The 26,392-nt window shown below is 37.9% G+C and overlaps 1 protein-coding gene and 3 long non-coding RNA genes across 4 annotated transcripts; 1 reads left to right on the forward strand and 3 right to left on the reverse strand.

Moving 5' to 3' along the window:
- Positions 1 to 790: 790 nt before the first annotated feature.
- LOC124299826 (uncharacterized) lies at positions 791 to 7,816 on the reverse strand. Its single transcript, XR_006907077.1, has 3 exons — positions 7,322 to 7,816; positions 5,956 to 6,049; positions 791 to 1,165 (listed from the first exon to the last, which is right to left on the reverse strand). It is a non-coding gene; the product is annotated as an uncharacterized LOC124299826 (long non-coding RNA).
- Positions 7,817 to 7,914: 98 nt separating this feature from the next.
- Positions 7,915 to 10,603, reverse strand: LOC124301303 (uncharacterized). The gene is made up of 3 exons (XR_006907446.1): positions 10,335 to 10,603; positions 9,620 to 9,811; positions 7,915 to 8,235 (listed from the first exon to the last, which is right to left on the reverse strand). It is a non-coding gene; the product is annotated as an uncharacterized LOC124301303 (long non-coding RNA).
- Positions 10,604 to 14,036: 3,433 nt separating this feature from the next.
- LOC124301302 (uncharacterized) lies at positions 14,037 to 16,775 on the forward strand. Its single transcript, XR_006907445.1, has 2 exons — positions 14,037 to 14,275; positions 16,742 to 16,775. It is a non-coding gene; the product is annotated as an uncharacterized LOC124301302 (long non-coding RNA).
- Positions 16,776 to 21,296: 4,521 nt separating this feature from the next.
- LOC124301299 (trypsin delta-like) lies at positions 21,297 to 24,177 on the reverse strand. The gene is made up of 4 exons (XM_046756189.1): positions 23,984 to 24,177; positions 23,435 to 23,751; positions 22,616 to 22,867; positions 21,297 to 22,530 (listed from the first exon to the last, which is right to left on the reverse strand). The coding sequence occupies exons 1-4, from the start codon at positions 24,051 to 24,053 to the stop codon at positions 22,372 to 22,374; spliced, it is 798 nt and encodes a 265-aa protein (XP_046612145.1). The 5' UTR covers positions 24,054 to 24,177; the 3' UTR covers positions 21,297 to 22,371.
- Between the last annotated feature and the right edge of the window lie 2,215 nt (positions 24,178 to 26,392).

The following is a 26,392-nucleotide window of genomic DNA, read 5'->3' on the forward strand; positions in this document are numbered from 1 at the left end:
TAGCACAAAAAATCTTGACAGAGGAATGCATTCGATTCAAAGCGTCATAAATATCGTGAATTGGATGGATTCGGAAAATGATTCACGTTAAAACTGGCTTAGGAACAACGCAACTACAGGTCAATTTAATCTGCCGTCTCAATGCAAGGATCGTCGCGGGCTAAATCATACGTATATTATGTATAACATATGTATATAGATGTTCAATTATTAATTTAATTAAAGTGATTTACCCTGCTCAGATATAATATATATATATACATATTATATATATTAGGGTGTCCGTTATTTACCAATTTGGTTTATGACTTTGCAGCGCCCCTAAAATTTTTAGTTCGTGACCTAAAAAAAATATCAGACCCATATAAGTCCTTAATATTGATGTTGAACCGTGGCACAAAGACGATACATTTCCCATTTAAATAACATGGGGTTTTGGCACGTTTTACAATTAATTTTCTTGTTTCTATGCCAGTTCATATATGGCAATGGCAAACACGTATTTTTGTAGAAAATTGAACGCGCTGCAAAAACTTTCTCTTAACTTTTATCGATAAATTTACTTGCTGAAAAGTTATTCAAGCTCAAAGTTAAACTAAAAATAATTTCTTCGTTTTTTTTTTATTTGAACCGAAAAATTGTTATTATTTATGTAAGAATTAATTGTTTATTGCAAAAAATGCCTTTTAACATCGTGTGAAATTTAGTGTAATTTTACAAAAATTAATATATTATGGAAAAAAAATTAATCATACTAGAAATAAGTAGAACTAGTACCAAATTAGTTCAATATAATACAAAATTTTAGATCGGAATTTCTTTTTAGTCATTTTTCCTTACCCCGTTTCAATAATTTTGACGGTATGTATATGTATGAGTATTCCAAACAAGAAGTACAGAAGTAAACCGTAGATTGTTAACAAGCGTATATCCGCGGTACGTTCATTCCTGCATGACAGTTTCGGATGACCGAGAGTAACCGACTTGTTATTGTAACAATGCAATCGAGGCCTCATTACACAATATAACACTGTCGAGGGGTTCATATACTAATAATACAAGATTTAAGAATTTTTATTTCAATCAAGACGCTCTTTCATCACCACATTCGCAGTCTTGAAATAAAGTATCAAATCCGGACGTTAGGCCGTCAGAATAGAAATTGCTGAAACAGACATATGGTAACGAATTATTGTAGTGAACAGTCTTTACAGTAAAATTAATAACACTGGTCATGATAGGAAAATATGGAATACACAAAAAAGTTTTCAATCACATCTTGCCGAACTAAGATCCTTAAATAGGACGTCAGAGAAAGAATCAAACGGACATCTTGATGTTTTATTCGGTTTCATTTGAAGACGGCAAATATACCGTCTCTGTGAAAAGCTTCATTTCAAATCAGAAATCCGTTGAGGCATTCAGTATATGGACAGATATGGATAGAATACTTTTATCATGCCTTAGCCACGATGTGTTGCCGTAAGGCCAGAAAATAGGACGTACAATCAAGACTTGTAACTAGCGTATAAACAATAACTAAGCTAGATATAACTGAGGTTAACACAATTGAAGACGTAAGATCTTAACTTAACCTAGAGTACACGGAAAAAAAAATTCTGTTCGGCGAGCTGTATTCTACAGCTCCAGTAACTATACGCACTCTACGGTCTATCTTGTAGTTACAGCAACTATATATTAGTCAGCTCTGATAGCTGCAAGTTGTTCAGCTCTCACAGCTGAATGGTTTTGCTCTAAGAGCTGTAAGTTGCGCTGTGCTCTGGTGCGTTGACATATTTCATAACCTTCAAATTTCATGAGTATGATTTAAATACAGTTGATAGATAATTGTTTAAATAGTCCATTCAAATATGTAAATGACACTGAATAAATAATGATAATAATGATGAAAAATAATACTAATAGCAATATAATTGTACTATTTAATAATAAGCGCTGTGAGCGGAGCCGAAAAATTCTGGTCTAGCTCTTCGAACGAAGCTGTTTAGCTGAGAGAGCTGAACGACGTACAGCTATGACAGCTGACTAACAGTCAGTTATACGAACCATGCAGTGCTCTTCCAATAACAGAACGTTTAGTTCGACGAACTGTTTACAAGTAACTATCTAATATTTAGTTCCACGAGCTGAATTTTTTTTTCCGTGTAGTACGTTATAGATATTCAGATTTAGATACGGTCTAGACAACGTGATGCGAGAGTCAGGATCACTGATGAGAAGCGCAGCATTCGTGTCTGGAGGTGTAAAAAACTAATTATTAAGGCGGGTGAACCGCCTTTTGTCTAATAAGGCTTTTATCCATTACGAGACGTGTAGACACCTGGGCTCGAAAGAGCTTTACGTTAGTCATTCAATTCCACTGCCAATCGGCGTGAAATGAAATGAAATTAAATTAAACGCATCCACGAGAGAATGCCTGCATTGCGTTTTGTTCGATTTTTAACCGTGTAAATTTGCTGCACTGGCTGTGGCATCATTCGACTCTTCAATCTGCCAAGCATCCGATGCATCTCACACGTCTATGTAGCTTTGCCGCACGGTGGCACAGTTACGTCAATATAAATAAATCTAACGACAATCTAGCACAATGAAAACTCACCGTGCAATCACCGTCCACGTCGAAAGCCGAGAAGAAACAACGAAACCAGCGTTGCCAACCTCTCAGACAAATATTTCTTTAAATGACGCCAAAACAAGTCTTTAAATTTATTATTTAAATGGCGCGACAATAATTCTTCATATTTCTAATTTTCAAGAGTGATGTTTGACGGTATTGAAACTCAATAAATACCGAAATACATCGTATATTTCATTTTTTCGCTTTATAACATAAATAATTTTCCCAAAAATAAGTAATGATAATTACTGAAAGAGGTAACACAGACGGATTTATATTCTACAATCTGAATTGTAAGTATAAAGATATTAGGAACTTTTACTTATGTAATATGTTTCGATTTGACAAACCACATTTAGAGATTTCGCTATCAGTCTTGAGATTTCGTCTGAGATCTTCAGATTTTCTTCAGATTCCGGCCTGAACGACAATATGTCTTAATGAAAAAACAACATTGCTTTTTTCTTCAACGGACCCTTAAATTCTTACATCTAAAGAAATTTCTTTAGCGTTGGCAATCCTGAAAGAAACATCGGAGGCTGAGTAACCGACTGCGGATGCGCGAAATAATTTAGCTTTATTGGTCGGCGAGATTGTACCGCAGTAATTATTTCCTTTGCAAGCTATGCAAGAGAGCTATCTTACTCCAAATGACATGAAATGTAAAATTCTTCCGTGTCAAGTAACGAATTGAAATTAGATTTTTATAAAGACTCATAGCAGTCGTCAGTCAGTTGAGAATAATAGTTTTTCTAACCTTCCTAAATCGTGGTAACAACTATTTGAAATCACCCGCATACGCAGTCCGACACGCAAGATGCCAAGTTTCACAATTTCCTCTCGGCATGTTTCGTGCATAATAATATAATCGGGTGAAAGGAGCAAACTATCGGCACGTACTTTGTCTCCATCCTCAAAATGTATTCGACGGCTCCTTACTAGGAGACTACTTCCAGAGTCCGTTAAGGGAATACAATGGAAAGTGCAGTGTATCAACGGTCTGTCAAAATAAATCCATATGCAGGTGCATGCTGTACGCGATTTGTTGTACAACTCACAGTTCCCAACTTTAACGGCTTCCGAATCCCTTATGTGAATAGCATACTCGACCACGGCAAAAAAGGAAAATGACGCGAAATAAGAATCCAATATCTGCGATACGTTTTGCCACGCATATGGCACCAAGGCACGTACATGGGCATAAGGTACGAGTATCGCATCGCTGGATCAAGCGTCACCTCTGCTCATGCACTTATTGAGAATATGATTACGTCACGGCAGTAATTCCCTTATCCGAAGATAGACTTTTCACGATCAATCAAACGCAAGAGTTACAGATCTGCTGTTCTGCAGGTGGATGCGATTACAGTGAATTCGCGAATCATCAGATTCTGCGCATATAAAGCGGCCACGTGCAACTTTCGATAAATCGGAACGCCGGAACGAACTCTTTGCGCTTGACTGCTCTGTATTACATCGATTGGAGAGAATTTTAAAATAAAATTACGTAGTAGCAATCAAAATCTTGTAGAACCCAAAAGCGTTTACGGTGAACGATCATTCCTACATCTCTTGCTAAACCTGTACAATAATAATAACAAGAACAACAACAACAACTCATCTATAATCAAATCCACCATGATCTTTTCTAAATATATCTTTAGTAAACGATGAAATTAAACGTTGACTATGAAAAAAAAAATCGAAAACGAGTACGACATGAAATGACACCACGTTGAAGCAAAATTATCTGGGGTCTTCTCATACCCCACAGTACCAACTGAAGGTTCAAAGAGAGTTTCTTGGTAGGCAGTGCTCACGAAAACTAGGTTAATCTATCTATGAATTAAACTCTTAATTAAAAAATTAGATCAAAGTACTTTTTCGTAATTTCATAAAATTTTAAGCCGTCTTTACCTTATGACTCACAAAGTATAGTTCGGACAGGAATCGTTCTAGTTCCTGCGGATTTATCGTGTAAAAAGTGTCGATAAACGTTGTTTCGAGTACAACAAGTACAGTTAAACAATTATGAACCATTTTCCGAATTTCAAAGCTTAGATCAAAGATGAAACTGATATCTTTCAGCCACGTAATTGTTGGTCATTCGCTAATTATTGTCCCTTATCAAAAGCAGCTATTCAGAGTCAACTCGAAAATAAAGCATGAAACGGTGACCACCGCCTTAGAGATAAATAACCGTACCACCTGAATTTAGTTAGACGAAGAGAAGACAACCATTTGCAGAATCGTCAGCAGTGTTATTTATGTCAATTATGGTGAACAGAAAGAAAACAGCATCTCTAAACGTATATAATAGAAATGATTCTGAGAAAATACAAATGACACAGGATGAGAAATTAACACTTTGAATAAAAGTTTTATCCGATTACAGTGTTTTGGGCTCTGAGAAATCTCACGCTATAGTACAATTATTACGCGCATTCATTATACATTGTTAAAAAAAATGTCAGGCAAGTCCTAGAGTTCTAAGGTAAACAAACTAACAAGAAGAGTATCAGAACTTTGGATCACGAAATCGGCTGACAATGAAACTATCCGGGGATGTTTCTTTGACCCAACGTATGGAGCGTTTAATCTGTAGTTCCCTCTGGGCTTCCTTCCAAAAATTTTCAATTTATACTTCACTATGGCTCTGGAACAACGATACATCCTTTCGTACTTAAATTTATGCGCCGCTCCCATCGAAACTTTAACAGCGGACAATGAAAATTAATATTTATTACAAAAGTCCACAACACGTTTCGTCTATTGCGGTATTGAATCCACCAAAGTCCCAATGAGAGACCCAATAGCTGAAAATCCACGACAGGAGCTTAATATTTTGAACCAAAAAATCATCCTTACAGGCTTTAACAGAATCCGTGATTCGGAGGTCTGATTTTTTCCTTTGTAACGAATTTCTTATATTGGTAGGTCAGGTGCTATAAACGCATAATGGTGATGTAAATCTTATAATTATATAAATAGTTATACAGATCAAATTGGCCAGAAATATTGATGTAAGATGAAATAAAACAAGACAAAAATAAATACTTAAAAATAACTTTTATCTTTCTGAGGCGTCGTACGTTGAAAATAAATGTTTATCCTTCGTGTTGGGTCGTCAGTCCTTACGTAATATATATTTCGATTAATCTGGTAATTGGTGTAAGAATTTTCATAAACTTTCCCAACAGCGTTTGAAGGGATTACACAAAACAAATAATGAATAATTAAAATTCCGTCTCGATGCTTATGTGTTAATTCGAATTGTCACATTGATGATTGATGTCAATGACTATACGGATACTGACCGACTGACTATCCTCGCAGCCTCACGATGATCGACACCGCACGTATATGTGTGAACATTATACACGTGACGTCCAGATCCTCACACCTTACAAGCTGAAAATTCCAAAATTCAATCATTTGGTAAGTGCTGATTATAAAATCTTTCCTTGCATTGTTAACATCTCAGGTTATGTTATTTTATCATTCACGTTTAACAATGGCGCCGAAAACATTACTGGAAGTTTTTGCAATCGGGTTAATTTTCCATTCTCAACTCTTCGTTCAGACGGTGGTGCCGATTCGTGCCTAAGCAAAACCACCGCATCGCATCCTTAGCGGCAATCGGTAAGCGAGGTATCGCGGTGACGTGTAATGAGTTAAAGTTGCGCAGCTGAGAAGACAGAGACTCGCGCCTGCGTCATGCGCACGTCGTGCCTCGTAATGATAATAAATTGTAATCTGCGTAGTTCCAGTATGCAAATCTAGTCGCGGGGCCGTAGCTCGTCCGGGGGATAGTAAAAACCGTTCGGGTAGGACGTTCTAGAACGTTCGAGGACCGTGTAAAACGGGTGCAAAGCCGAACGCGGTGAAAAACTGCGAGGAAACAAAGAGACAAGGAGACAATGCACCGCCGTGGGTAGGTGCCTCCCTCTCGTTAAACAAGAAAATATATTTCACGAAACGTAATAGCAATGGCGTCGCCATAGACCGTGCCATGCGTTAATTATCATAAAATAGCCTATAATTATTATAAAATACCGTTCGCTGACATTAGTTGCTACAAGGTGCGTTGGCCAAGCTGACCGCCCTATTGTCCTGGCGCGGCGAATAGGAAATAATAATGATCCAGATTTTAGATCAAGGCCTCCTTTCCCTCTCGGTGAAACGTGGTGATTTTCGCTTTGGGTTTTCAAAATCAGACATTCGTTAATTCAGTCGTAATTTCGAAGAGGGCAACCTCCTCAATGATTTTAGCAATTAGCTGCATGGCTAGTTTTCAGAAAATAAAAGATTTTCTTTTTTATTTAAGCAAACTGACCCGTAAAGTTTGCCTCGCGTTCATTGCAATGCATAAAAAAATTGCTACTCATTTTAATTCGGTGGGAATCTACGTGATGATATTCTTGATATCTGATTACTTCTCGCTGCGCAAATGCATTGAATATTGCGGTAAATTTGCTGACGCCGTGTCCGTCCAAGTTGAAACAATTGATCAGTCATGGTTCAGATTTGATTACCACTTCACTGAATTATTTAAGCAAGTCATCATGAAATATCCAATGTTATACATGTCAGGCTGGCCAAGCTTTGTTCCAAGTTCTTTTCACAAAACTGGACAAATTTGCCAGATCATTTTTCTCATCCAGACTGTTCAATGCTACATACTTTTTTTTCAACTACGATCGTTCGGAAAAACTTTTTCCATCCAAGTATCCATATAAATTCAATTCATGAGCCATGGTAAGTACGAGCCTTGGAACGAGAATGAACTGCACATTCGTGCAGATAACTATTTTATTGCTGCCATTGTCATTTGGAGCTGCTTGTGACAGTTAAAGGCCTGTCGACAGTAAAATGATATCAAATCTTCATCGCGAGCAGTACAGTCGTTTCACTGGAAAACCGGCATACTAACAGCTCCCCGGATTGAAAAACTAAAAACCGAACCACGACTGCTGCATGGAAGATCAAAACACATTAACTGCTTCTGGGTTGCTGCCTTAGCCATATAAAGCTTTCAGTCCAAAGCCTCTCGTCGAACAACTAACTGGTGGTAAGCAACGTGTTTATTAGAAGAAGAAGGCAGGGGGAGCAGCATCTTGGCACAACGGAGCCACTGATTGTTTTACTAATCAGAGATTTAATTACGCTCTTAAGCGTCTGCATGAATGTTGGATCGTTCATCGTTGGATAAGAGAGACTTAACAAGAGGCCGCCACACCGCGTTGACTTCATCATGCCATTTATCAAGCGCGATGAACGTAGCTTGCAGGGGGACTGGTCAAGAGGATCAGTTGCTCTTCTCCGTGTTCTCGCTGTCATTACCGTTGCTGTCGGTTGATGTCTGTTGACGACAGGCGATGCACGTCTCGGTCGAAGGAAAGATCATGGGTTGCGCCATAGCCAAGCTAACGCGAGCTGGGTCGTTGGCCCGTTGGTCTTGTACTAAACTTGGAGTTGTGAGTCCATTAGTGCACCTGGTATAGAATTCTGTGTCATGAGCAGGAGTGGGCTCGTTTCTTCGAGTACGAATTGCTCGTTGGACTTGAAGTTCCGCAGCCGAAGCAGGAAGCTGTGAACTTAATCCGAAAGATAGTACATGTAGCAATTACGACAGCGTCAAAGATAGAGCAAAGTGCTCCAGTCGGCCAAGAATGGCAATGGTATGAGTCTGGTCAAGGAAAGAAGTCCCGGTGAAATATGTCCTTTTATCGCATTCTTCACAGGGTGGAAAAAAATCCCGGAGACGTGTATTGAGATTGGCAAATCTACTTTCCGAATACAATTTCAATCGCCATTGCTAGCTTCACACATTTAACCACTTGGGCGACTTTCCGCGATGCTTTAGATGCTCTTTAATCCAGAAATCAAGTATACCAAGTGATCGGAATCTTTCTGCCATTGGAAATTGAACGGAATTTCTGATTTGTTGTTTTTTTCGTGGAATATAAATGTGTTTATGATGTGTAAACCTTTGTCCACTGCAGAATATTAAAAAATTGATCCAAATATGACAAGACAAAAATCTCTTGTCCCATTTTCGAAATTGCAGACCAGATGCAGAAAAACGAAGAAAAACGGACAACTTGCGTGAGTAATTTTTTTTTCACTTGCATGGAAGCAACTTTTTTTGCCATGATAAATTCAATATTTTGCATATTTTCCATACGCAATACACCAGCATAACTGATAAGCTGTAAATATACATAGAAACCCGGAACGAAGGCTTATTTCCTGTTTTTCGCAAACTGACTCGATACGTCAACCTGTAATTTATAGCTTCATTCTTTCCTACGTGGACCTTCGAACATTCGTTCATTGTTTTGATCGTTTCGGCAAAGTGCTCGAAACGAACAGATGGTGTAAATATTATCATGCTAATGTCTCATCCTCCCCAGCTATGAATACGTGGAAAAAAAACACTACCATGTTTTATTCACGACTCAACTTCATTTTCAGTCGACAATCAACGTTCTGCGATTTCTCTTGTGGAAGAAACACCGAATTTTGTTTTCCGAATAGACTGCACGCACGTAGACCATCGTAATTCGAACATTTCGTGAGTCAATTTTTGGACTGAGATCTCATTAGGCATAAGTCTCAGCTCAATATTCGCCTTCAAACGTTGTTTTAACGAACTGTGTAACCCAGCGGAAAGCTCAACGAGTATCACGAAAAGCATGAAGAGAATAAGAAAGATGTGTTTATCATGAACATACCGTTTGGCTTTCATCTTGCATTTCATTAATATATTCGTCAGTTTTTAATTAGTTGATTAACTTTGAATAAATTACTCGATTCAACGACGAACGCATTAAATTTTATAAATCAACAGTTATATCAAGTGTAGAGGACAAGTGGAACTCATTTTGATTGTCGTGAAGAAAATAGCAATTGTTATGGGTATTGATTAGCATGCTGATTTAATTTTTGTTCCACAGGGAATCCGCGAGTAATCCTAACCTTGTTAATTATTTCGACAAATTTAGTCTGGAATTGCGTCACGTCCACATACTTGAATCCATTGTATCTCCCATTTTGTCTCTCATACATTTGTTCCGAAGATAAAAATATGAGCACAAGGCGATGATCCCTGCACCGTGATATCTACATCACATCCAAATTACCCAACGCTAGTTCTGACGATGAATTCTTCTGTAACGGTGAAAGAAATCAATCAATAAAGAACGCATCTGCAAACATGAGGCATATCAAAACGAGATTAACTTATTAAATGATCTCTCTTTAGAAATGAATGATTCGGCCATTTACGGTACAACCAGTACGGGACTAATGACAAAATTAATACCTGTGGAGGGATGAACGGTATCGGTTTTTATAACAGCGACACTGATGTTAATTGCTATGATATATCCTATGCAAAGCTATTCAACTACATTTTGACTACATGTATTCATTATAATTCTATTTGTAACCAATGTACCCCCAATATCCTTTACTTTTCTCCTGTGCGAATCGTTTGTCATTTGCACAAACCAAGAGGTTAAAAGCAAATTTTAATAATCTATCTGCCTACACTAAAAATTTTTATTGACTAGAACAGTGAAAGCTTTCTCAGGCTGAAGACTTTTTTAATGGTTCCTGCTCATCTCTTAACTTTTGATCGAGATTCTGCGACTCCCATTCATCCTCTCGTTCATCAGTAATTGATCCAAACCTGCAAAGTCTTAGCCGGGCAACGTAGCTTGTAGAACTGATGACCTTTGTTCTCTTAACGTACGGGATGCCTCGTCACATCTCGTTGTTAGGGACGCGCAGTTTAAGCCGGAATGATCAGTCTTAATTATTCCCTGCCCACGCCGGTATGCAGGCATGAATGTGCTGCACGTAGAGTACGTCGCTCGGACGAAATCGTGGATCGTGGATCGTGGATCGCGAGAATCGAGGACGCGATCTCGTCTGATTTTATCAGCGGACAACTCTCTCCTCGGCAATAAGGCAGAGAGCGAAGTGAGAAGAATGTCGGCACGAGTTGATGTCAGTGGGGATGGACTGGCGGACCGAGGAACGCTGCAAGGTTGCATCATCCCAGCACTAAATTCATCCCGGGTAACGAGACGCCGAGACGAATTGAGCGAAAGTGATCGAATGGTCACGGGGTGACAAGCGGGAGAAGCATAACACGATCGGAGGGATCGCAGGGCAATCAACATCTTTAATTCGAATCTCGGTACGCATCCACCTAGATCTTCTGTACCGGCTCCGATATACCTTCTCGACGTGGAACATTCTGAGAAGAAATTATACCGTAGCGTAAGTTTCCCCTGATAACGAGATGTCTTTTATCCTCCATGAAAAAACTGAGATTTTATAGTTTCGATAAATTTATTGAAAGTTTGAAGATTTACGTTTTCAACTTTTCATTTCCACTTGGTCGAAGTCTTCCACAAGTGTTGCGTTGCGAGAGGTGGTCATAGTCAATATTTACTGATCGCTTTAAACGCAGTGCTGCTTTGATAATGGTGAAAATAAGGGACATTCTGCTTACAAAATTCGTTGGAAAGTGAAGTGGTTAAAGACTGATTAAAATATCCTCTTCCGAATATTCTACTTACAGCCAACTTAAATGGTACATTAATTACGAGGAATTTTATCGGTGAAAAATTGATCAAATGAAAAAATAATCATCTACGAGTGTTGTCCGTTTTTCTTCGTTTTTTTTTCACAATATATATCGCTTTACAGGTTTTTACATATAGTGAATTTCCGCCTCTGATTTTAGTCACGGATGATATCGATTGAGACAAGAAAAAGTGTCATTCTTTTTCAAACACCTGATTTTTCCATCTAGCGAAGCATCGCTTTTGTGAATTATCACGAAACCATGTTAAATTTAATACTAATTGTACGCCAATATAGGTTTTAAAACTGATAATACGTCACATTTTATATTCTGTTGAAACAACGGTAATCATGAAAATATTTCTTGATAAAGGATGGTAAAAAAAATCCATTGGTTTTTTCGGCGAATTATACATTTAACCCAAATGGTAATCGCCAACCAAGGTTTCGCGTAACAAGATGTATACAGAGATATGGAGAAGATCTTGCAAAATTTCATCTCACAATAATTCAAAACGATTTAAAAGAATTTCGTATTTCTCGAGCTCGCTCGAAAATTCCATACATGGGCTCTTATAATAATTCGTAAGCAACCCGTCGCAGCTCCGTTACGTCAGCAACAAAACATACTTCAACCGAGCTGTCAACGACGTAGGCTAATTTGGAAACGAAGCTCGGTTCGTTTCATCTGTACAACAATCAGCGTATCATTGTCCACGCCCACCGTTAATTAATTATTTATTTCGCATAAATACCTTGGCATGCGCGCAGAGTGATCTATATAATGAAACCCGCTAATGAGTCTAAAAAAATTTGAGATTTTATGCAAAGAGCGAAAAGCCCACTGCTTACTTGTATCATTTATCAGATTTTTTACCCTATACGAAACGCCCAACGAGACTGTGCGCCTTATTTCCGTCAACTCAGGTAAGAAAAAAAAGATTCATGAACAATTCTCGACAGATAATGATCATACCGTTTGAATATAAATCTTTTCTATTTTATAATCTGGCTACACGCCCTCTCTCGCTCTCTCTCTCTCTCTCTCTCTCTCTCTCTCTCTCTCTCTATCGATCTATGTATCTCTTCCTTCTACCTCTCTCTGGTTGCCGGACGGCTGAAGTTTTGCCATGAAATAATTTTATTGATTACAAACGCTAGTGACCGGTGCTAAGTGAGTACTAAATTTGTTTCAGAAAAGATCTTCACGCATCACATATGCACAGACGGCTCTCGACTTATTTTACCAATTGGCAATGTAAATACCTATTTAAGAACTCTTACATGGCGCTGCTTCCTAGTATAACGTTGTAAGCGACAGTCTTATCTGGGCAGTGAATTATATCCTCTATGAAACTGTCGTAACGATGCAACGCTTGACCTGAAAAGAATTCGCGTATGTACTTAAATAAACACTCTTACATATGGGACATTCCAAAAAATTTCTACCAGCCCCCGTAATTTTCGTTTTCGGAAGTTGTGATTTTTCCAAAATCGATGACTAATTGAGAAGTAGATTATTTTTTGGACGATTTGAGTTCGGAACTAAGACGTTGTGTCTAGTACGAAATGCGTTGAGTTGTGAACGAATTTTGGCAAAATAGTTATTTGCTATTTTTGCTAAAACTAGAAGTATCAATTTTTCAAAACTTCACGAAGATATCAGAGATCCAATCTTGGAGTTGAAATTATTTCAGGCTCTCAAAAAATCTGGAAATAAAAACTCATTCAAAGTGACAATGAAAAAAGGGCACTACCTACGATATGCTTCATATTCATGGAATGAGAAAAGGGTTTTGTTTCTCACTTCCTTGTGATCGGCGTTTTTTTCAAAATCGAATGCATCTCAAATTCTGTTTCAGTGAAATATGTAGTGTATTGTACTAACTACTTCGTTCACTTCGCAATTAATACAATCTCGCAAATGCGTCTTGAGTTCAACTTAACAATCAACAAAAAATCTTAATTCACCTCAAAAAGTACCAGAATGGACATCTAAACAATTATCCCAGTTAGCTAAAAGAAGAATTTAAACCTAAACCTATTGTCAAATCCAAACTTGCAATTGTTATTTTGCGATGCCGTATCTGATGGAATAGAATCAAACTTATATTTATGCAACCATGCTCATGAATTATCTAAGCATACATTAGATACATATAATCTACATATTTATAATAAATGATTAGAGTAGCAAGTATGTTGAACAAAAACAGGGAAAATGTTCGTGTTTGAAAATTTCATACTTCCATGCAAGGTTAGGAGTTTGTGCATTCTATTAAAAATAAAGTCACAGAGATTTGTGAAAAATTCACAATTATAAAATTGATAGAAACAGGACTCTATTGCGAAGAAAATTTAATAATCCGTACAGAGCTGAAAACAATGCTTGGAGAAAAATCCAAACATACCGATTCCCTCAAACTACCCAAAAAATGATGAATTTAATCGCTTAATAATTCGAATTTTTAGTGTCGATCTAGATGGTTGACATTTTTCAGAATGCCCCATACACATATGAGCATCGTAGAATCGTTGCTCAGTTTCAGTCGTTGCATGCCCAAATGTCATTTACGTTTTTTGCGGAATTAATCACTGACGAACGAGTCTGCATTCCCACGCGGCGTTTATATACCGGATAGAAAAAGGATGAAAATAAATGAAAAATGGGAAGACAAAAAAATCTTGGTAAAAGTAATACAGTATAAAAAGGATGATACAGAGTTTTTCTCCGGGCTTGTGAGCCCCGAATTTATGCCCGGCTGCAGGGATCTTAGTAAATCATGAGATACGCGATCTGACGTGAGACGTTCTGTTTCGCAATCTACATATCTTCCCACGCGTAACATGCGCTATTGTAACGCCAAACGTGCAGCCTATAATAGGCGAACACTCGTTCGGTACTTCTACCTGCGCAAACATATTTCACCCATTCCTAGATGTCACCGTGGATGAAGCGTGTCGTTGTTATCGGCACTACTGTTACTCGTTAGTGTCAACAGGCACGCCAAATCCTCGTTATGGACATGACGATGTGTGAGTACACCCGAGTGAAGTCGATTCTGACCCCCCACGTTTGAACCAGTCAGAAATAAGTTCGGCTCCGGCAGCTTTTAACCAATCGCAGTGGTTCATGAAACAGGTATGTACACTTGGGGACAATGAATCTGAGACAGCTAATTTTTCACACTAGACAGTTATGTTGTCAACACAGTGAAACCTACAGCGCCACAGTCGGCCGAGCGCGAAACAAACTCAGTCTCAATAAACGTAACGTAACCCATGACCGTCGAATGTAACCTTAGAATACCGCGATGATAATGAATCGTTGGATTGACACGTATTATAAGGTTAGATTCGCAGTCATGGGTTATGTTATGCTTATTGAGATTGAGTTTGTTTCGCGCTCCGCCGACTATGGCGCTGTAGGTTTCTCCGTGTTGCCAACATAACTGTCTAGTGTAAAAAATTGGCCATCTCAGATGCATTGTCCCCAAATGCACGTATGTGTTATCCAATAGGCGTAAACTAAACGCCAGTGCTGCCAACCTTATTTCGTACTCGCAAAAATTACAGGGGTCACAATCGACTTTACTCGGTGCACTTAGGTATTTACGGAGCCTACCACACACACATATCACTACTTCATGCACCAAGAGAAATTTCTAGTTGTGGTTTCATAGTAGAGAGTTGGCAATGATATTATGGAGGAGAGTCAGTTTAGCAATATTTAGTCATATTGGTTATAAACGGAGGGGAAACAGTGAAACTTGGCACTCATCTCGTCTTTGCAGAGCAGATTAATCATCCAACTACGCGTGCGCGAGCTTTGTCGGATTTTTATTTAGGTTGGTCATGTCAAGCTTCAGCTATCAACCCGGCTTATGGAGGTTACACAAGCGATGCAAATTTTTTGGTTTAAGCAGTTCTCAAGATGTGATGTAGTAATTAGGGAAGGCTTGGTAAACTTTTCTATGAGTCATCATGACAACATATTTTCAATTGGCCACTTGCCACGGTGGAGTTTAATGGGTGCCTTACTGTTAGTAGATTTCGACGTTGACGTATATATCTCCAAATATCGAAGTCCTCGTATCTCAAACACGGAAAAAGCCTCTACAACCTCATTCTATACGCAATTATGAACAAAAACATTCCAATCCATTTTCATTTCTCGCAGAAATAAAGAAATGGCACGAATTCTCCGTATTTACTATTGCGATTTCGTAGAACCGGTGCCATTTCTCTATTTCTGCATCAAATCAAAATGAATCGCAATGTTTTTGTTCAGAATTGCATATAGAATGTGTCTATTAAGCCCTTTTTCACATTCGAGATACATTTGATATTCCGTTTCGAGTGAGTTGTGCCCATGCCTTGCAGCAAAGATTTTGCAAAGGTACAATCTCACCGACCAATGAAAAATCATCTTGCCACATCAATTATTTGAGAAAAAAATCTCATTGCCCACACAACCTCCATTAAGCCGCGTTTGACAGCTTAACACTGAAATTTATAGGCCTCTGGTGACCTAGTAAACACCACACGGCTTTTACTGTGTCACAGGCCCAATTAGTGTGTGCTTCAGGTAGAGTAGGTTCAATGCAGTTGAAGCTTCATATGACCAGGCTAGATAAAACGATGACTATCTCGCGCATGCGCAACCGCACGCCCATTCTGCTAAGTTTCACCATTTTCTCTCGGTATCTGTAGTTAATTTTGTAACTCGGGCACTGATTGTTGCTATTCCTTGATAGTGATCTTTCAAATCTGATAGGGGCCCTTAACAGATCTATCACTTATTACCGATTATTTTCGATTTATAGGATAAAAAATTTACATAAATGTCAATTGGTAATTGCGTTGAATGATTAAAAAAAACAACAGACGTACCCATCGCGGGACGCCTTGAAGAAGGAACTTCTTAAGCCGTTTTATGTTTTTATATTGAATTCACTTCAAGTGGAATACCTTACTCACTTACTGGAGCAATTAGTTATTACAATTCTGGCTTTTCGAAGGTTTCCATAATGACGATGTTTGAACGTAGAGATAATGCAGTTAATTAAGATCGTCCTCGCAATCGACGGCGCCTTGGATACCTTCACAATAGTTGGGCCGATAATCGATTTCTAGAATTCACCTGTAGGTACACTGTAACCAAAGTGACCCAAGAGCCCGAAAATTGTGATCTACAGTAGAAACTCGATTATCCAAACCACGACTTAGTTTATTCAAAGATTCTGTTATCCGAACTGGTCCGAACAACGGCCAAATTTTTTTGGAATGAATATACACGATGTTAGATAAAAGAGATATCGGACAATGTACGGTCAGAGTGTTATGTTAAAATTAACGATATTGTCATTATCTTCATACGTAAAGTTAGTTAGAATGATTGACGTGTGTTAAAGAAACACATCGTGCGTGTAAAAATGACATAAAAATATGCGTGTTAGGTTTCTAATGTTGTTAATCATGCAATATCGTTTTATCTAACAGTACCGTTCCACTATTCGAACTTTCGCTAATCAGATCTAGAACGTGTTTCAATTGATTCGGATAATCGAGGTTGTACTAGTTCATCTGGGACTTTTGGTTATACTGAGGCCATAGCGAAAATCACTTATGAAGTCTCCGACGTCAGTTCGTAGAATGACAGAGTTCTCGTAGCTAATAATATTGCACATTTTTAATATGATTTTTTTTTGTATAATCTGTTTTCGTACCCACAATCTCGGGCTCTTTACAATTGGAATTACGAACGCATGCAATTCGATGTTTAGTCGATGATGTCCTTAAATGATGATAAAGGATGACTCCTTAAAGGCTAACGCCACTCTAGATTTTCAAGAAATCGATTATTTTTTTTTTTTTTTTTTTTGCATATTCTTATAGCTACAACTTTCAAGAATATTTTAGTCCAAGGTAGGTGTCGAATTTTCCAAAATTGAGAAAGTTATGAGCACTTGAGTGAAACAACTCAATAGTGTGCGCCTCAATAAGAGCCGAGTTCAAGACTAGAAAGACCAGCTTGTGAGGAAACTGCGAATGCGGCAGACGGCCTCCAACATACCCCACGAATCGTCCATTAAGGGTGAGGGAAATTTCCATCCCATCTGATACAGAAATCATCGTCAAAACCGAGGTGAAAACTTTGAGTGTGCTTATCTCGAAACTACATTTTTCAAGCTGGCTAGACACGTAACTTCAACAAACATTTACCGATTTAATTGAAATTTACACTGTAGCTTCAAACTTACGTTATCTAAAGAAGCACGCAGGAATTTTGTGATATCTTATTAATTTTTCGATTTATAAACAGTTGTCCAAGTCATTTTTCGTCAAAAATGGAAACTTTGTTTCGATCAAAGTTCTTCAACTGAGTTCTGAGGCCTCCATTTTGTTGAGACTAATAGTTCAAAAAATCATTAACTATCTTTAAACTGTATACAATAAGCCCTTTAAACAGATTTTCAATTGCATGTACTTTATTGTTGGAAAAAATTCTCAAAAATGGGCTTCTCTTCATCTCCAGAGTGGCGTTGCTGTTTAGATCTCATATGTTACGTTTAGTGTTTTGCAATTTTAGTGTACAACAAACTCCTGCTCGTTCCTTGTAACATGCTTAATAATCCCCAGATGGTATTTTATGACAAACAAAGTGAACAATAGATATTAGTATCCAATTAACACGTATCATCTCTTTTATATTTTACAAAAAAACTGCGTTACGACATTGTGGAATCTAAAATATTCCAATAAACTCTGGCACGCACGTCTTCATGTTTCACAGATTTAATCTTCAGGGAACACGAATTCATTTCGTAAAAGAAGATCGGATCACGGAATCGCAACAGTCGAAAATATTTATGGTTTTATTACTTTCATGCTCATTGTCAAGCATGTCCCAAATATCACATTTGCCAACATCTCTGCACAGGCAAAAAGTTCTGCATAAAATTGGCAGTCTCTCAACAAAAACAGTGCATCAGGAGTTGGGTTTGGCAACCACAGAAATTAAGCCTGGAATCAATGCTTTCTCACCCATGGTATGTACGATACGACCGAAAAAGTCCTGTAATGTAGGTATAAAATTGAAGACACAAAAGTGACTGAAAACAAAAGGACGAATGCATAAACTTATTGAAATACAGCACAAAAAGGCAAATAGGAAGATAGACGACGCATGTAGGACACGGCCACAGCCTTATCTTCTTGACGATATAAAGTCAACTCACATTTTAGTATTTACTATTTCACATTGTTTCCTATCGTATCACATATGCTTGATAACGTTGGTGCATGTTCACGTAAGTGGACCACTAGTTCCGAATATAAGCTCCCAGTATAAATTTTTGGGACAAAACATAACCGGTCCGATAATCTGGAGCACTTGACACGGTGGTGGCGTAATACCGAATGATATACAAAGCGTCCAGTATCTCGGTCTAAAGGTGTAACCATGACGTAAACCAGGACGCAAGGCATCCAATTGATCCAATCTACCTTAAGACGTGAAGAAATTTAATCACTTCTGCAACAGTCGAGATGCGGGTCGCATCTTACCCTATTGGAAATGCCTATGTGATAAATGTTACGAAAAACCACTTAGGAATTTATATGGTTAATAGTACGAAGTTATGATCGAATTCTTTTCTTACTGTTTAACACATCATTCGTTGTGTGATTTAGTACCTGAATTTTTACATGTTTTATCAGCTAATTTCAATATCAAACAGAATATGCTCAACGAAATTTATGATTGGTAATTCAAATGACAAAATAATGCGATGTTCTCTTAAATCTGAGTAACCGAGTAATCAAACACAATTTCAACAATAACCTCATACTTGATTGACGTGTGAGAAAATTGAACACAGATGTAACACTTTCATTCAACGTATTTTTATATCAACTCAAAATACATAGTGGCCGATGCGTTCTATAACAAATGCTAAAACAAGTATAAAATGCGATGCTTCAGTATACTTATAATATTTCCACATAATAACAATAACAATTACATTACTGATAACATGAACAACATCACTAATAATAATAATAATAATAATGTCAATAATAATGATGCTGATGATGATCATACTGATGTTTAAAAAGTTATATAAAACATATTTAAGAAATATCTATAATTATGTAATTATGCCTTATTGTTTGTAGCAACGATGGTGGTCTTGGTGATTTTTTTCTGTTCTCTTTCCTTTTTCTTTTTTCTTTCGTGTGGCAATGCTAATCACGATAGGAATAGTGATAGTACAGACATTAATACTAATAACATTACACATTTAAGATTTTCAACTTTTTAGTTCAATTTTCGTTTGTTTTTCTTTGTTTTAATTTTGTTTGAAGAGTTATAAAACTAATATATCTGACACGCCGATAGCTATATGCGGCACTGCGTCAATTACAGGATATTATTATCGTAAATCAGTATATTGTATGAACAATTAAATTGAACGAATAAATATTGTTCACTTTGTAATGATTCAAATATAACCGCGCAATGAACACGACACGAGCGGATGAGGTTAGACCCAGGGAGTGGGGCACCGAGTCACAAATTTAAATTTGAAGGAGTTGCTTGGTCTACGTCTCTCTAGGAGGAAGGAGGTGCGGAGGTTCCCCTCTCCGAAATCGAGACTTAACAGATCGAAAATCGACGAACTAATAATAATAAAGTAAATTTAAACCACGAGGACCAACGATTCAAATTAATTATTATACACTCCAAAAGTCAAGCCAAATTTAAAGAGAGGCAATGTAAAACGAAGAAACAACAAAGTGAAATCCAAGAATATAGTGCCTCGACGAAAGACAATTATTTACAATTATTTATAATTTTAACAATATACACCAGTTTTAACAATACACACATGGAATGAATGAATGAATTTTAAACCAAAAGACGGCTCGTGTTTTAATATATTTATTAATGAATTAAAATTTCACTCTGCTATTAGTACCTTATGAAATGTACTTAATATTGATTACGCATAGTTTTCAATTTTCAAAATAGTCTTATAACTTGGAAGACTAAGGCCTACATACTATGTAAAATATAAACAGCAGTTGACTGAATTATCTGCCGATGAAATAGAATTAATTCGTGTGGACCAAGGGTAATTTGACTCTGTTATAGTTAGTTATTAGGTGAAGGATATTCTTTGGTTATGACGAAAAGTGAAAATGGTTCAGAACTTCGTAGTTACGACAACCAGAAATTTGTTTCGGTGTCACGGATCAACTGCAGTGCACCATCCGGTGCGAGTATTAGGTGCATGCCTAAATTAAAATATATCATACGAACGATGCAGAACAAACTGCCAACACGTAGAAATGACGCAGTGCATAACATACATCACATTATATAATGTATGTATGGTTTATAATACACTATTGAGACCTTCGATTAGTCTTATTCGCGAACTGATTGGCTGCATTAAGTGTGTCACGCATGATGCACTTATACGCGAATGAGATGAATTGTAAATTAGAGCTGAAGCTAGAAAGGCAGCATCCGCAGCAAGCTTCGGGTAAACAAGACGGCAAAGTAATACGAAACCGCAGATTTGAGTAGGTGGGAGATGACGTCACTCGACGCTTACCAATGGCCTCGCCGTGTTTGGCAAAACTGAAACGTGTACGTCGGTACAATGGGACAATTGGGCTCATTAGTCCCGTATCATTTGCATAAGGTATTATCATGTATATAATATATGTGGAATTAGCAGCAATAATTTATAATCCACGTCAATGCATTTATTTTCCAAAAACAGCAAGTTTCCTGCAGCTGCTGCAAATTCTACTCGATTTTTCGCCATAGTATAAATTGCAGTGTACTATTTCTACGCGGAATTGAGGAGTCATTCATTTTTTAATAGCTATAAATTCTCGGTTGATCTGACGTTGCGATAACAAACGTCATTGAAGTGTATCCGCAAATCTGCATTTATGTACCTATGTAGACGAGAATGAAAATTACTGCAACTTCTGAATGGTTTGTATGATTATGACCATAGGCAGGAACAGTAAGGAATATGTTACAACCACTGTAGGCGTCTCTTTATTTGCTGGCGGCCTTATACTTATATGTATGTGTGTCAAGAAAGCCATTTTGCGGTATTTGAGAAGAAAGCACAAGATTTAGGGCATATTTTGGAAAGGCTGTATACTTCATACGCGTCTACTGCTTACAATTAGACGTAAGCGCTGCGAAACACGCTGTTTACGCGTTTATAATACACCTCTGAACAATACATCACACAGCACATCAATTATGTCATTCGATATTCATAACTCTCGAGTTTTGTTATAAAAGATGAGTGAGAAAAGGCTGACTGACAAACTGTTTCTCCATGCTTTTGTCAGCCTTATGAATAATCAAGAATCCAATTGTCAATTACTAACGATTAGACAACCATTTTCGTAAGGTCATCGACTTTATAAATTTGTACAATTACAAACTTCTCGAGTACAAAGAGAACTGCTTCTCATAATCACGAACATCGACTATGTGCGGCAAATAAGTTGTATTGCGCAAAAATGATATCAATTCAAACCAAAAATGAGATGAGCACAAGTTTTGAACTCGTAACTTCAAATGCGAAATAAAATTTAAACAAAATTCTCCAGTTCTGGCTTCGATGATTGATTGAAAAGCTCGAAAAGACAGTTGGCTAAGATTACTTATTTGCCTTAACAAATTATTGCAGAAAACTCCATACGTTTTTATATTATAATCTCCTGTTACAAATATTCACTCTCAGTATTGACCGCGTACATTCATCCTTTAGAGACGTAGATTTGATTAGATGGTGACTTTTAAAAATGAAAACAATAAAAGTAATTGTCGATTTAGTCGAGTGCATGAGTGTTGCGAAATAAACTACGATTGTTTGCTCAATAAAAACAAGTTCTTACTTTATTATTCAGTACTGCGAAGGAGAACCGACTAACTCTATACATCAAACGGAAGCGACTAGGACGAACTTGCTAGAAGTAGAACCTGCCACCTGCAGGAATTTGATGGAACCAAGTTTATACTAGTTAGTAAAGTTAAATTGTCAAATCACAACAGTTATTCATTTCCCTGAGATCGCCCGTTCGCACCATTACTTGGAAACAGCGGTTCCGATTACTCTTTCAATAAAGTCGAGCATCAAAGACATTCTGACATAGGCATCAGGAACTCCGGAAGCACATGGCGACCGACCCCAGGAAACGACGCCGACTAGCGTACCGTTATACACTAGAGGACCACCGCTGTCACCCTGCAAGGTAAAAGTCTCTCTGTTATAAGCAGCTTAGGACTACTTTTGCATCATATGGTCACGAACCACTCGACGTCATACTCACGCTGCAAACCGCAGATCCAACACCTCTCAAAGCACACAGATGCACGTCGTCCACTTCTTCTCTGAGCGTCTCCCTGCATTCCGTGTTATTGATTGCCACCACCCATAGATACTGAAGCTTTGTGGGCACAGCATTGCTCTCAGAAAATAACCTGCCCCATCCACTGACCAGTAGCTCAGCACCATCGGGAGGATCAACCGTAGCTATAGGAATCGGTGATTGAAGAGACGTCACCGTCAGTTCCGCAGCTAGCTGCAACAAACAACGTGGGAATGATTTACACCTTCGCTCATACTAAAAGGAATCGGTTAAATTTAGCATATCGATTCCCGAGCTTTCGGACTTTCATGCAGGCTGGCTCCCTGAAGCTTCAGCTTTCAAACGCGTCTTCCGAATGGCACGTAGGTAATGTGGATTTTTCTAGGTTAAGCAGACCTCGAACAGTTGCCTCAGTGATTTGGTAAGGCTTGGGACACTTCTGTTGCTCACTGGCTGATATCTGATGACCGCTATGAGTCAACATGACAGCATAATTTCAACTCGCAACTTGATACGGAAGACACAATGGAGTTGAATTGTTGTGCGCATGCGCAATCGGCCATTTAGCCTGCTTTAAGCTTGATTAATCAGATTTTTGATTGATGAGGTATTAAATCGAACATCTACGTCACAGTGCCCTGAGCCTTTAATTCAAAGTCTGATCGATCAAATTATTAGCTTTCGTTAGATACACCAGCTTGAAGATACATGAGTGTCGGAATGCCAAGGCATCTAGCCGACGTGTGTTCGTTTTATCCCATTAGATGATAGTTTTCTTACCGTCAAAATTGCGATATCGTATTTCCAATAGTCTGACGAACCGACGTAACTCTCGTGAGATGTTACTTCAACGACACCATGGGTCTCGCCACCACTTTCCAAACTGTTGGTGCCCGTAATGACTGTCAGTTGACTGATATTTATACCCGGGACACAATGCGCCGCAGTGACAATATGGAAGACAGTGATTATGGACCCTCCACAAAAGGGCCAGCCATTCAATCTCAATGACACTTGGTAGGGAATTGCACCTTCTTCAGCCTGTGCCCCTCCAACGATGCGCGATTCCAGCCCGACATCAAAATTAATCGACGCACCTGTTCATTTTGAATAATGAATTTTACTTAAAAACTTAAGCAAATGTTGCAGTGAACGTAAAATCAAGACGCGGAAATGGTCGTCGACAGCTGTGAATGACCATACAGAATTAATATTGACAGAACAATTCAGCCAGGGCCGATATTCTGTATTAATTTCAAATTTTCACTAACACCTCCGTTCATTCAGAATTATTTCAGAATCATTTTATCGACTGATGATGTTACTAACCGTTAGTAAATATCACACTAATAAGCCCAAACACGAGACAGAAGACTATTTGATGATGAAATAGACTCATGGTTAGCCGAAAGACAGTGTAACTCTGACTTGGCGTCAAAAATCAAAAGTTCAACTGTCTGTTAACGAAAGACCCATTTTTGTAGATTTTTAAGAATAGTAGATTACACTTATCACTCGACATGTAGCACTTGATCACAATGATAAATCGTTTTGAAGATACAGTCATGTGCTGACGCTGCTCCGACAATAAGTCCTTTATAACATTAATATCAGTCATAAACCATTATTATAATCAACGGACATTATTACATTATTCGGATATTTCCTGATTCTAGCGAAAATTTTTAACAGAGACTGTTTGAGTATATTAAATGCACGTGAGATCAGACATAAGTAAAGATTTTAATTGTTGTCATTCTAAAGTAATTATCTCTAATTGAGAATCACTCGTAAGGATAAACATTCTGCGTCCTTCGAACTGCAAGATATTTCTTTTTTAAGAAGGTTCTACAACGATTATCCAAAAAACTATCCGAAAATCCGCTAGGTGATATCTAAAATGTTTTGATGCTGGATCATATGTGAACGCGTACTTTATCTGATTTACTTATTTGTTGCAAGCACATATCATCTTCGATTAATAAAGACAACATTAGACTTACAAGCGAATTGGTATATATTAGGGTGGTCCTTTTTCAGGGTGTTGACTTATTTTTTCCAGCTCATTCCCCAAAACAACTTCAAATAATTCATAAACAATTGCCTAATTTTTTCAGATTTTTACCTCAACTCTAACTCGTTCCGCTAACAGGATGGATTTCCCCATTGAAAATACACGTATTTCAGATACATTCTCAGTATATATTTTATTGTAGGTGTACTGATGTTCAAAAATATCCATTACTACGAGGTTTTAGTAGGCATTAGTGTTACTATTTGATAAAAAATTTACATCATCATACCAGGCAATTTATACGAATTGCTGCTGAAATTCCTCGAGATTGCAGTGTATGATGGTGTGAATTTTTTGTCAGATAGCAACACTGATGCCCACTAAAACCTCGTAGCCATGGGTTTCTTTGCAAATATTATTACTCTTACTAAAATAACATATATTGACAATGTGTCCGAAATAAGTGTATTTTAATTGAGAAAATCCATCCTGTTGGCAAGATGGCTTAGTGTTGAGGTAAAAATCTGAAAAAATTAGGCAATTGCTTTTGAATTACTTGAAGTCGATTTAGGGGGTGAGCCGAAAAAAAATCGTCAATACCCTAAATAAGGCCCACCCGCGTATATATGAAATATGTATTATATTCTGGTAAAGGCGTCGATCTGACGCTTAAAGGAGACCTGCCTCCAGCGTCCGAATGTGTTTCCATAGCGACCGCCGTATCTGCGAAATATTCGTAATATGTAATTTCAGCGCGAGCCCCGCATTACATTGATTCATATTCTACAAACTGTCACTAAATTATTCAAGACTGGGATATAAATTTATAAAGTAAAGTATAGTCACCAACGCTCTGTAGGAACAGTAAAACACTACGTACTCTAAAAATATGATACCGTAATTACTGTAACAGGTTGCTATGACCCGTCATTTGAAATTTGTGAGATTTCGGATCAGAGGGAATTAAAATGAATATGATTGAATGAATTTTATTCGCAAATGGGTTCACACTAATGCTAATATGAGCATTTAAAATTGCGTAACACATTTTAGGTCAGCAAGCTACGGCGACTACATTTGGTTATTTTGCCAAAACGCCCAATGGACAGGCAATCAGAGTGCAGATGTACTCTCAATTGCCGAAATGCAGGCGGATTTAACCGAAATGTATTCCGAATTGCATACGTGCAGGCGGATAATTACATTATTATACCGTGATTTTTTCTAAACACGAAACGATCCTGATTGTGTGCCTAATTCAAGTACCAAAAGTTACAGCTTATGTTTAAATTGAGCACTATATCCCGCCACGGCAATCTCCAACATCATAGATATAATATTTAACGTTGAGCATACCCATGGCGATATAGAGTGCTATACCTAAATATGAGCTGTAATTCCGATTGCTTGAATCAAGAGCACGGACTGTTTCGCGTTTAGGATAAGTTAAGGTGTAATTCACCCTGTGTACAATTGCCATAAGACATTTCTATAGAATAACTCGATATAAACGTTGTAGCATAGACAGAATAATAAATAAAAGCAACGCGCCAACACATAGCTACCAACCCCGAGAGACCGTTGAATACGACCTTGACGAATTCTTATTTCCTACCGTTAGGCGTGACCTCGGTTTCGTATGCTGCGCACAGGAGCCTGAGCACTTCGTGACGTCACAAATCACAGGCTTCAACGGTACGAGAGGGGGTTGGCGAACGCTATGC

The sequence above is a fragment of the Neodiprion virginianus genome, chromosome 3 (assembly GCF_021901495.1).
Source record: "Neodiprion virginianus isolate iyNeoVirg1 chromosome 3, iyNeoVirg1.1, whole genome shotgun sequence".
Lineage (NCBI taxonomy): Eukaryota > Metazoa > Arthropoda > Insecta > Hymenoptera > Diprionidae > Neodiprion > Neodiprion virginianus.